Source organism: Gymnodraco acuticeps, unplaced genomic scaffold (genome assembly GCF_902827175.1).
Source record: "Gymnodraco acuticeps unplaced genomic scaffold, fGymAcu1.1, whole genome shotgun sequence".
Taxonomy (NCBI): domain Eukaryota; kingdom Metazoa; phylum Chordata; class Actinopteri; order Perciformes; family Bathydraconidae; genus Gymnodraco; species Gymnodraco acuticeps.
Genome location: NW_022990693.1, coordinates 1,637,885 through 1,651,455, shown reverse-complemented (window position 1 = coordinate 1,651,455; position 13,571 = coordinate 1,637,885). Strand labels below are relative to the sequence as shown.

At 41.1% G+C, this 13,571-nt stretch overlaps 1 protein-coding gene across 1 annotated transcript in view; it reads left to right on the top strand.

The window, feature by feature from the left end:
- LOC117555642 (calcium-binding protein 8) overlaps window positions 1-13,571 on the top strand; it is a 205,643-nt gene that overhangs the window by 29,598 nt on the left and 162,474 nt on the right. Inside the window, exon 3 of the mRNA XM_034230579.1 lies at window positions 12,286-12,407. Within this exon, the coding sequence (XP_034086470.1) occupies window positions 12,286-12,407 (122 nt within the window). The remainder of the gene's footprint in view (window positions 1-12,285; window positions 12,408-13,571) is intronic.

Sequence of the window (13,571 nt, the reverse complement as noted above, 5' to 3'; positions counted from 1 at the left end):
ATCACATATTCCACACACTATGAAAGAACATCTCCATATCTTCTCTCATTTTAAATCCCACTGTTACTTCGAACAATAGTAAACCTGCAGAGCACACCAATCGGATCACAGTAATGAAATTTGAATCAAGTGTAGGCCTATGTCTTCTTTCTGAACATTTATTTATATTGTCTACATTTGCAAACAGTTCGAGTGTAAAATGTGTTTTGCACAATGTATTTACACTCTACAGATTCTTGAGTTTACTCATCTCCTGGTGCTGTCGTTGTAAAAAATGTTCAATCCCTTATTGTTTTGTACCAGTTTACCAAAATCAGTTATAATATACTGGGAACGTGCTTCCCGTCTTCAATACCGGCCAGCAATGTAATGATTAAACTCTAAGCTCGCATAAGTTTCAAGGGTGTGATACCCCCTTTCAGCCACTAGATGGCAGCAGCAGAAGTTTCAAGGGTGTGATACCCCCTTTCAGCCACTAGATGGCAGCAGCAGAAGTTTCCAGACAAAGGGAAACGCTCTACCTTGGTTTAATATATAACAGACCTCTGGCTTTAAGCTTTTAGCATTGGTCTGTTATTTAAACCCCAGTTTTAAACGGCGACTCGATCTATTTATCGAGTTTCCAGGTTTTGTCGTGCAGGAATCAAACCTCGCATAACAAACTGCACCATTTCTACGCCACTCAGGAATATTCTACCTGCAGATCCGCGCCAAACTGCTCTATTTTACGTCACGCAGGACTTTCGTCTACCTGTCGATCAACGTTTACGTTTTGTATATAACTTTCCTAACATAGTAAAATATGCATTGTATATTCCATTTAAACTATAAAAACACTGAAACGCCTACAGACAATCCTAAAGTTTTAGCGTATCCAATTACAGACAGGCGACTTTCATCGTCTGCTTACCTTATTTGCAAAGTTGCAGAGTCCTGCTGATTGTCTGAGATGTTTGAAAGCGTCTGAATTCTTCCTCAGCTTCGTTATAGACGTCGGGTCACCATTTTGTTAGAGATTTGGAGGGATAACTGGTCCGCTTTTCAAATCTCCGCGCGTTCCTATGAAGCTGGTTATAATACAGGAAGGAATCCATATCTACAAAGTAACCGTTAACAATAATCTACTTTAATGGCAATATGACAATGCAATACAATCATTACAATACAACATGATATATTACAGTTATATTGTAATGCTTAAGGAGTAATGCCGGCTTACTCCTGCCCTAGTCCGCATACTGCAGAGCTACTTTCACCCGAGGGCAGCATGTGAAGAAGAGGCCGAACGCCAGGGATCCACCGGATATATACCAGAGTAAGAAGGAGGGGTTTGGTGTTAGGTCAGCTGGTCATCTTTTCAGGTCATCTCATTGGGAGACGCAACGCTGGCCAGCAGGAAACCAAACAGACTCACTTTCCAACAAAAGGTCTCAAGGCCTGCATACCTACACCTCCCCCACAGAGCAATAAAACCCTGTTTACTCCAACCAGCCCAGAATGTTTATAGCCATTTGTAGTCCTTACATTTATGAAAGGATAAAACAGAGAAATCAATATAAAACACAAACACAGGTATTGTTTGAACAGTATTCACTTAACTGCTACTATTGATAAGCACCAGAGAAACCCAAGGGACCTCTCTTAACATCACATCCACTGTAGCTCGTTCTAAGTTGAATGCAAATCAGGACATGCTCTCACCTTCCCCCATCTTCCTTTGTCCTCAAAAACACATGTCAACAGGCCCCAAATGCAGCTCACAGTTTTACCCAAATTATTCTCATTTTAAGCTTATCCATAGTTTGCTAACATGAATACATACAAATATAACTCTACAGCGTTCACATGAAAGGGGTGGTATTTGGAGCATTCCACCAATCACAAACATGGAGAAGCGCACTGACAGCGCAGCGTCATACTTCCTGAATGAAAAGTGAACTTTAATATTAGTCAAATATGAAGAAGTTACATTTTAAACATCCATGACTTAAACACTTTATCCAGGATAAAAGCCACATAGCTGCACCTGCAAGGTGAATACAGCTGGTAAAAGAAAAAGTGTTTGAATGCGTACATTAACAGGTTTATGATATCACTGCCCCGTCTAAAACACGATCTGCCTTTAATTACATTTGACTCGAGTGTTTCGTCAACTTAATGTGTTGCTTAAAATAATACTTCTGCATACAGTATGTGACACTGTGAGTGTTGCACAGCCAGATACGGCTCAGCTGACTCAGATAAGGAAATATATGATACATTATGAAGTGATATGCCGCGGACTGCACTTAATGTTACTCTGATCCGGTTACTTATGTTGTGGCAGATATTTAAGTAAGCTTTCTTAACGCTAATGTTATAATAGTCAGATTGCTCTGAAGATGGAGGTGATATTCTATTAATGTTCACGTTCACACAGTCGGTGATTTTTGCCGGCCGTCTTTCCTGCAACGGCAGTTTTTCTGTATTTCCTTTCTCCTGTAATATGACTTGATCGCTTTAAACTCCGCACACTGAGCTCTGATTGGTCAGCAGGCAGTGCTTTCACTGAGTTGATCTCTTAGCCTGCAACCTAACCTGCTCCGGAGCAGGGGCCTATACTACGAATCAGGATTTTTGTTTAGCAAGCTAACTTCAGGGATTTCCGGTCCTACGAAGCTGGTTCACTTTTTAGCGGGCTAGATAACTTATGCTGAGCGGCTAGCCTGCTACGGAGCAGGATAGGTTCCAGGATAAGAGATCAACTCAGTGAAAGCACCGCCTGCTGACCAATCAGAGCTCAGTGAGCGGAGGAAATACAGTTTAAACTGCCGTTGCAGGAAAGACGGCCGGCCAAAATCACCGACTGTGTGAACGTGAAAATGAATAGAATATCACCTCCCATCTTCAGAGCAATCTGACTATTATAACTATTATACTATTATTATACTATTATGTTAAGAAAGCTTAATTAAATATCTGCCACAACATAAGTAACCGGATCAAAGTAACATTACGTAGCCTACAGTCAGCGGCACTGTGAGTGCAGACGTCGATGTGTCCCATTATCATTCATATCACATCATATCACATCATATCACATCATAATGTATCATATATTTTCTTATCTGAGTCAGCTGAGCCGTATCTGGCCGTGCAACACTCACAGTGTCACATACTGTATGCAGAAGTATTATTTTAAGCAACACATTAAGTTGACGAAACACTCGAGTCAAATGTAATTAAAGTCAGATCGTGTTTTAGACGGGGCAGTGATATCATAAACCTGTTAATGTACGCATTCAAACACTTTTTCTTTTACCAGCTGTATTCACCTTGCAGGTGCAGCTCTGTGGCTTTTATCCTGGATAAAGTGTTTATGTCATGGATGTTTAAAGTTTAACTTCTTCATATTTGACTAGTAATATCATACTGATATTCTGAACAATCTGTGCGGTTGTATTTGCTGTAAAGTGTCTCTACTGTAGGCTATTTTTATTATATGTACAGCACTTTGGCTCGACCAAAAATCGTTTATAAATGTGCTATATAAATAAAACTTGATTTGATTTAGTATTATAGTTCACTTTTCATTCAGGAAGTATGACGCTGCGGTGTCAGTACGCTTCTCCATGTTTGTGATTGGTCGAATGCTCCAGATACCACCCCTTTCATGTGAACGCGCACCTAACTAGATAGGACACGGCTGGCTTGAGCGATCGAGTTGATAGCCAGCGTCGTAGGACAGTTTAGCGAGAGCGCGTATGTTTTGGATTAGGCCAACCGGCTAACTCAAACATATCCAGGTTATGTTGAACTAGATTCGTAGTATAGGCCCCAGGATAGCCGCTCAGCATAAGTTACCATGGAGATCTAGCCGGCTAAAAAGAGAACCAGCGTCGTAGGACCGGAAAGCCGGAGTTTTCCCTGAAGTTAGCCGGCTAACCGAAAATCCTGCTTCGTAGTACAGGCCTCTGTGAAACTGGTATCACTCTCGAAAATGATGAAACAGCCATAGGCAACCAAAAGAAGCTGAAAGACTATAGTGCCAGGTCCCTTAACTTAGGTCGCTTAATGAGGATGATGACCATCATGTTGACATGTGGTTTTTCGGGGTAAATTGTAAGATTTAAAGGCTGTACTCAGTTGTTTTCAAGGTGTAATTTAGGTATTGTTGAAATCAAACTAGAGATTATTCATTTCATTTCATTTAATCGTTTATTTGAAGAGGGACAATGCACATTGATGAACATTTAAAACAAATAATGCTTTAAAACGTAAACATGCCAGATTTGAGCTTTGAGCTCATTTCCATCCGTAGTACCTCACATACAACATGTAAGAACATGACATTTATATACTTAGCAAAAATAAATACATGATATGCAGAAAGAGCATGAGCAGAATATACAAGCATTAACCACATGGCAGTACAATGTGCAGCTACGACATATAAAGTGCAAGAGGAGATAAAAGAGCTACATCAAGTGCAGGAGGAGATAAAAGAGCTACATCAAGTACAAGAGGAGATAAAAGAGTTACATAAAGTGCACGAGGAGATACCCCCGTATTAAAGTGCATTTAGTGGTGATTGCACGTTTGTTTGTTTCTCAACCATTCTCTTAGTTGACCTTTAAAACTGTTCAGAGTGGGACAATCCCGTAACTCAGTTGGGAGGCTGTTCCACAATGAGCTGCCCTTAATTGATAGAACATTTTGTCCGAAAGTGGTCCGTCTACGGTCCGACTCTAACCCTAACCGTCTCCTCTGGTTTCTGACCTGCAGCGTCCAGTGTGTTTTTTGTGGATGAATTCCCCTAAGGGAGGGAGGGGGGCCAGTCCATGTGAACATTTATAAAAAAAACACATACTTTTCAATTATTGACCTTTTCATGTATCTGCAGCCACCATTTTCTTGGCTGTCAAACTTAACAGTCACTCCTAGTAACTCAGCTCTGAGCGACGGGTTGATCACAGACTTTAGCTTGTAGCACTAGAAACAGCGGAGTTGTCCCTGTGATTAAATTCCACAGCTCCAATCACAGCTAGTGCAGCCATCAACAACCCCGTGTCCTGTCACTTCAATGTGTTCTTGAGCCAGACACTGGATCCAGACTTACACCTAACTCACTGTTACATCAGCTAATGGCCTAAAATGTGAGTTACTATCCCGTAAAACAAAGGCAGCTTCACTCTGCTGTTGGTGTGCTCTTGTCAGTCGAGGTGCAACAGCTCGACTAAACAAGGTACCGTGTTTAGGCTTCCATACTTTCACACAAGATAGCTTCTTTATAGTCCATACTGTATAGCGGTAATGAGGACAACTGAAGCAATTGGCTGACCATTCCATTCGTGGTTAGGTTTTCAAGTGTGAAGATTTGTTACTTTTAATTTAATTGTAAATTGGCTTTTAGACTTCTGAGCAGACGAAACGAGGACTTTGAAGAGATCAGTTTGATCTGAGGAACTGTAATGAGCATTTCACCATTTTATGATATTTTACAGAAATACAAAATGCATCACTCAATAAGATAAGAGTGAAAAGAATGGTTTGATGCAGCCTTTATGTAAGGGTAGAAACGTATTTGTTCTCAAATCCACAGATGTTATCTCCATGTTCTCTCTCTGGCTCACTTTTATCAGCCAGTCAATCTGACTATTACATCCCAGAATCCTTGCCTCCTTTTCTATTGAACTGAAATATTACAGTACGCAAATAATAGCGATTTGTTAAGGAAATAAAGAGTACAAATTATGTTATGTAATCTTGGTTGAGACTGTGGTGATTACTTCCTATTCAAGCGGTTACTGTATGCTGCTCTGCTCCTTAAGGGCAAATGAACTTGAATCAGGTGTAATGGTGCTGAAGGCTTTGAACAGCTATGCTTTCCTAAGGGGTTACACATCAGGTGTTTTACTGTTTCAGCACTTCATCTCAACGCTCATCTACTGCATATATAAACACTATACCCTTTTGAGATATTACGGTTAACATTGCAGTAAAATCTTATCTCCTTTTAATGTGCCATGTTCTTTCTGATCTCATAAACACTTCTACATCTCTGTTTGTTTTCAGGTTTTCTTTGGTGCACTCGCTCTTTTAACAGTTATTTGAACAGAACAACTGAGTGTAATCAATACTTCTGATTGGTGTTTTTAAGTTACACGGAGTGTTTTTGTGTCAGGAATACTAAGAAGTCTGCTCATCTTTGCAAAATCATGCAAGGCTGTCAATGCCCCAAATAAGTTAATCGTTGCTGTTTTCGATTTGTCAGAAAAGTCAAAAATCAGAGGAGCAATGAGGAGTCTGCTCGGAGAAATAATTCCACTAAATCAATGTACAGGAACATCACATCTCAGCTAGAGCAAGAAAATCCAACCCCATGAGAAGGACGTTTGAGTGGTGGAGCGAGCTGCAGCAGCGTGTCAGGTTACAATGAACAAAGAATGGGATGTTAGTTTCCATAAATGAGCCAATGATTGTAAAGCTTATATTAAACAGCTAATGCATTTCGATCAGGAGAGACATGTTCTGATGTAACAATATACAGTGGAGGAAACAAGTATTTGATCCCCTGCTGATTTTGTAAGTTTACCCACTTACAAATAAATGAACAGTCTGTAGATGTAATGGTAGGTTTATATAAAAAGTGAGAGTAAGAATTAAAAAGAAAATCCAGAAATGTACATTGTCTAAAACAGTGGTTCTCAAATGGGGGTACGTGGACCCCTAGGGGTAAGATGCAGCACTGCAGGGGGTACGTGAGATTTTGTTTATGTTAATGAAAAAAACAACATCATTTAAACAAACTGCTAATAGTAGATTAACTACTTTATTCAAAGGTTTACAGAAACTCTGGATAATAAAATGGGAACAATAAACGGGGTGCTCTCTTTTCCTCTCCCTCTCCTGGCAGTCCGTCAGTCTCGTGCAGCTCGCTGAACCTGTAATAAGTGACCCGACGGTAAAGAATACATATATTTATAACTAGTTTAGCTAGTTCCAGAGTAGATAAACTAGCTAAGTGTGTTAGGGCTAACTCTTAGTGTATTTTTCTCCGCTCACCGGTCCGTCACAGCGGCGGAGCTGTGATCATGCAGAGCTGCGTGTTCTCCGTCAGCAGCAGCTGATCTGATCTCTGTCTCGCGTCCGGTTATACTTCACTCGCGTTTATGTCCAAATCCATCAGATCTAGCTAGTTCTAGTTCATTATTTGACTGCCTGCTTATCAAAGGACACCTAAACAATAAGCGTTGCTTGGCAACGGCGTGTGGCCGCAAAGGATAGCGCAGCATTATGCATATGTTTATATGAGGGGTCAAAATCCCATGCTCATAAAATGCTCATATATTTTTTTCTCTTCGTTCCCCACGCCCCAAAATAAATAAATAAATAACTATACCAATTTTAGGAAAAGTAAGGAAGTTTGAGCAGTGTGGGTTTTATATTAACAGTTACACATATTTCAAAACGTGAAGTGTAATAACTGCAGTTGCCTCCCTGTCAGAATGACAAAGATCCTCAGTGAAGCACAAGCCCATGTTTCACTAAATTGTAAGTACAACCTATTAAAAAGATCAGTTCAATGCAACTAATGTCGTCTCAGTGTTATTGCATGATGTTAAAATTGGTTTGCCATGAATTTAGTGATGGATTGTAAACATTTTAAATGTAGCATTTAAGTGTTTCTCAGTTACAAGGTTGTTGTTTTAATAAATCAGACACTGATGGTGCAGCGCTGTACTGTACCTCTTTATGGGCTTTTTTTCCTTAACAAATTGTTTTGCGCTGATCAGGGGGTACTTGGCTGAATTTTCTTTTCAAAGGGGGTACATGATTGAAGAAAGTTTGAGAACCACTGGTCTAAAATATACAAATTGATTTGCATTTAACTGTGGGAAATAAGTATTTAGTATACACTCCAAGTCCCCCACTTGGAGTGTGGACCCCCCCTCGCCTTCCGCCAGACCAACCTACCTGACCTCAACCGGACAGACCCCCCCAAAACTCATACCACTAGTTGCACCTTCTCTCAGGCAACAAACATGATGACATGGCACCATCAAACAGAACTTCACCAAATGACAGTCACAACAATGACATTCACCAAGCACGTCTTCAGGAAGAACAAAAGCCTCCAGGATATACACATTTTTTGCAAGTTCTCCAGACACCTAGCCCCACCACACACACTACACAGTCAACACTACATCCATGGAAAGTTCATACACAGACAATACAGTGGAACAGTAAACATACCCCTCGGATCATTTCCACTTAACAGCAGCAATATAGTCAAATCGTATCCTGCACCATCTGCCATGAACGCTATATCTGAAGAGACAAAGCACACCATACTCACCAGACTGAAACAGAACCTTTACAACATTGGGGAAGGTCGTCTCACCACAACCTCAATTAATAATTTCCAATCTCACCTGTTTGTTAACCTGGTTATCTAGGGACTGGAGTCCATTGACCGTTGCACTATTGTATGGAGCAAGAGGATGGACAAACTGGGCACCACCATACAGAGGGGGCTGATTGACAGTTGATTGACAGCCCCCGCCAAAGCCTCCTTCGCCTCTGGTCCACGTTCGGGATCTCCATGGGGGTCCTGTTCCCTTTTTACCAGCAGCCAATTACACTCGACAAACCACACATTTGCCACACCTATCCACAGATCAATAGGCAAATTATTCTCAACCCTGAACACCCAACCCTAACCTAACCCTAACCCTTGGAGTTTTTTCGCCTAGATCGTTTTCTTGAATACTTGAATGAGACGAGTCATTTCCTGTCAATTGTTTCCGTTGATTCGATTGTTTTGCACTTTCAGGCCTCCGAAGATCCTACAGTTCATCTTCGACCTGTCACTAGAACAACATTTCCATGGTCCTTGCTGCTAAAATGAATGTCTGTCCTCTGTTTGGTGCAACCTTTTTGCTGGATTGTTGAAAGTGTCAGAAAGGTGACAAAACTCACAATGGAAGCCACTTTGCCCTCCATACTAATAGAGAACACATTAAACACACACACACGGCTGGCTTTAGCCACTCTAAAGCCAAAGGGCAAAGGTGTGAGCTGCATGACAATACAGTCTTTAATCTAGTGTGTGAATGCACACTGCTCCTGAAGAATGGACTGTAATGGAATGTAAATTCTATCGCCTGCATGGTAAATCATTCTGATCAATATTTCTTCATGTTGGCCGCAGCACTGTAAACCCAGGATACTTTACACCTGTGTCAAACGGCTGACGATATGGGTTAGCTCATATTGATAGTACGGAAAGACGGACAGGAGCGATGATTATAATATTCATAACGACAGCAGTAAGATGACTGAATAATTGATTAATTAGAAAAGGAAAAATCTTGACATGTGCTTGGAAAGCTGATAAAATAAAAGCATAGGGCATATTGCAGGAGTCTTGATATGCATGCTTATTAAACTGACAAACAAGAAAGATTTGGGGAGCAGTTTCAATTTGTGAGGAAACACATGGCAGGCAGCTCAGATGCTGGACGTGGTGATAAAAAGCAGCTTATGGCAGCAAAAATAGATAGTTTATCAAGAGCTGAACAGATATACCATCACCTCATCGCTAAGGGAAAACCCACACCATTGTCATTCTCTTTGCTTCTGTTGGGTTTCAAATGTAATACATTGAAAGGTTTTCTTTCATGCATGATTTATTGATCTCAATATAACAATGTGCAACATATGGAAGCTATTTGAAATTGATTGATTTACTTATTAACTTTGTCATTTTGCAATGAAAATAGGGTATTACTTTCTCATGATTATGGATTATCTTTCAGTAATAAGTCTTTAATGATGAGATCATCTTTGCTACTGCAGTGTACATGTGGAAGTGTCAGCTTTAAGACTAGAAAATAAGAGCTATATATAAATGCAGTCCAATAACCATTTAGCATGGGTTATTGGGTACCGCAAAACAGCAACCTCTATTTATTACTTACTAATGATATTAGTTAAGACTTAATGGCTACTTAGTCTAAGCAAAGTCAATTATGAGTGGCTCATGAGATTTCTAAAGTTTAGAAACTTCTCAACTTTGTTAGTGGCTTAACTGTCCTCCTCCTAAAGTGTTTCTTCTTTTCGTCTCTGTTATTCAAATAATTTAGAACAGTGCTGTCATGTCCTCTCTGCTTCAGAATGATTTGAACTTTTCTGCATGTAAATGGTCTGCAAAGGCTAAAATCCCTGTGTTCCCTCCAGAGGGAGTTTCTCTCCCACTCACTCCCCCCTTCTGCTTGAAACGCCTCCATAGGACTCCCGTGTTCACTTCGGAATGTAGTGACATCACTATGTAACACTCGCTTCTATTGTCTGGTGTTCCAACACATTGAATGAATAGGCTGAGGGGTGGGACATCTCTAAGCGGTCAATATCCCGGTAGATATATTACAAATATGGAACCTGAAAATGAGCATAATAGGGCACCTTTAAAAGCAAGCTAAAGGTTTCTAAAGAACAGCCAGCCGAAGGGAGTCTTTCAGTAAATGATTCACATGTCAAATACATTATATAATAAGATAAGTGCTGAAGTATTTGACTCGTTCCCTTTGTTTGCCTGGACACTGGCCTGCATGTGTCATTCTGAGGATTACACTCATACAACTTGAGTGTACTGTAGTGGATGCTGCGGAAAAATCCAAAGGGCAGAACTGCTGCAAATCTCACATTTTCCGAAGACTGTGTTTTACTTTTATATCTCTATCTCTTGTAATTGTGAGTCTTACTAGACTCTGCAGACATATGATGTTAAGTTAAACTGATAAGAGACAAACGCATTAAACAGAGCAGTCGGTGTTCTGCAAGGCTCTGTTGGTGTAATGTCTCAGCACACTTTGAACTTGCATTCTGTCTCAGACACATCTCATCGTGATGAAATCCAATTAGAGAGGAGGAAGCATCCACACAAATATCTGTGCTCTCTGTGCTCTTATTTTCCTCCTGTGCCCTTGGGCTTCCATTTATTGAATAATTAATTGCCTCAGTCACCCTTGTGCATACAGTACGCGCACACGCCACACACACACACACACACACACACACACACACACACACACACACACACACACACACACACACACACACACACACACACACACACACACACACACACACACACACACACACACACACACACACACACACACACACACACACACACACACACACACACACACACACACAGTACATTTACCCCTAGTTATACGAGTCTTATGCGTGACTTCCCATTTAGAAAATTAGTTCTACTTCGTTTATGGATCTCGTTTATACTGTGCTGCTTGGACGCTAATTTGTTTCACCAATATCACAAAAGGGCAAACCAATTTCAAGTTTGGCTGAAAAGTGGATTCATGCATCCTAATGGTAATGTTCCTAATTGTAATATTGATGGAGTAAGGGGGAATATGCTGCAGGCCATTAATGAGAAAATAACCCTGACAGGGTGAGCGGGAAACAGGCGCTTATTACACGGCTATTTAATAAATAAATCAACGATCTAACTCACAATATTGATTAAAAAAAATAGTATATTGAGAATAAGTATATTTCATTGCCTAACAAGGGCTGTGGTGACAGCAGCGTCAATTAAAATGCAGCAACACTGATCTAGGTTTTTTAACTGTCCACATTTTGTTTTCCATAAACCAGTCTTTAAACACAGACAGAGCCCATATCGTGTTCCTGTTGATGTTTACTTCCTGTCTGTCTTCTTCTGTTGTTCCCGCTCGTGTTTACTTCCTGTCCAGTTTCGTCTGCCGATTTCTCGTCGTCCAGCTCTCTGTTTTTTAAACTCTTTCTCTTGCACTATTTTTTCTCTTTTTCTTTCCCTTACTTGGAACAGTTCACTTCAAAAGTTTCATGCACCCTTTACATAAAAGGAATATTCATATAATGCAAAGTGTTGAAAACAAATTCGTTTTTTTGGCAACAGCTGACGTTAAGTCGACCGGACTTCTTTCTGCCGATTGATATGACTACAGATCGCATTTAGTTCAGAGCATCCTTTGAAAAGCTCTGCTATACTTAGCAGTGGTCTTCTATCAATAAATAGTAGACCTCTGAATGTCCAAATTGACCAATCAGGATCAAGCATTCACCCTGATATAGCCTGAGTCTGCTAACAGGATGTTTTAGATACATGTGTAATGTGTGGAGCTCTTAATAGTTGTTTGACTTCACAATTAATCTTGAAGAAAATCCCAAGAGAGCTATTTCTCTCTTTCCTTCGCTGACATCTACATGTTTCCTTCTGCTGTCTCTCAGGGAGAAGATGCCGTTCCACAACGTGACGGCAGGCCTGCTCTACAAGGGGAACTACCTGAGCCGCTCGCTATCCGACAGCGACAGCGACGTCCTGGCCAGCATCTCCGTGGAGGAGCTGGACGGTGAGTACAGTGCAATCTCAAGAAACTGTACTGCTTTAAGCTAAATGTGCATTTAAAGGCATTGGCTGGTGCTGCCTGCCTTTTAACCCCCATATTGAAAACAGTTTACCTGAAATAAGCATGAGCCAATGATATTTTAACAACTGCTTTATGTTGTCACTCTAACCCAGGGGTCGAGAACCCCGTGGATAAGTGTGCAAAATATTTAAATTGTATTTTCGGATGAACGAGACCGCCGCCAGAGCGCGTCTCCCCGTTACCTGCAGAAGGAAGCCATGCACGCAACGCAGCCCCGCTGTCTTTAACTCCAGGCGACTTTCTGCCGCTTTCCTCCGTGGTGCTGATCGTTTTACCACAGAGGAAAGCACTTCACTAATTCCAAGGCCGTAACCATGGAGTCAACATTGGGGGGGACCAAAAATTCAATCAAAATTTGAATACTAATTTCCTGCCATTCAAAGGGAAAATATATAAAAATTCACTAACACATGGGATACTTTAAAACCTGTTAAACCCCAATATTCATGAAACTGTGTCTCAGGCATGGGCGTAGTAAGCATCCTCAATGTGATTGTGGGTGGGACAATTTTACGGGGGGTGCAGGTGGTGGACCTAACCTCCTCTAGGAGGGTCCGGGGGCATGCTTTTAAATGTTGAAGTTAAATGCATCAATCTGGTGCACTTTGAGAGCAACATTAGGGACTAAATCTATGGATACATCCATTTGTAAGTGTTCCGGCCCAGCCCAGCCCAGCCCAGCCCAGCCCAGCCCAGCCCAGTGGGGTGTGGCCCACTGGGCTGGGCTGGGCCGTTTTGATAGGCTACCTTTGTTCTATCTATCAGTTTCAATTTCAGGGAAACAGGGTTCAGGGGGAGTGGCTGTACGGCTGTACCCGTAGGATAGAAAAGGGGGAAGTGACATGTGACTCAGAGGTGGCGCGGCTGTGGAGAAGAACGTGTTGCCCACATTCTGTTACTGAGTTTAGGCTAGTTAGCTAGCAGGTTTATTGTTTTGGGTGCAGTCACTTTTGCCTCCACTTGCTGTTCAAATAAATGTTGAAAGAAAAAGTAAATCTGTTTACAGTTCTGTTTTATATGGGTGTTGAAAGAAGAAGAGAAGAAGAAGAAGAAGAAGAAGAAGAAGAAGAAGAAGAAGAAGAAGAA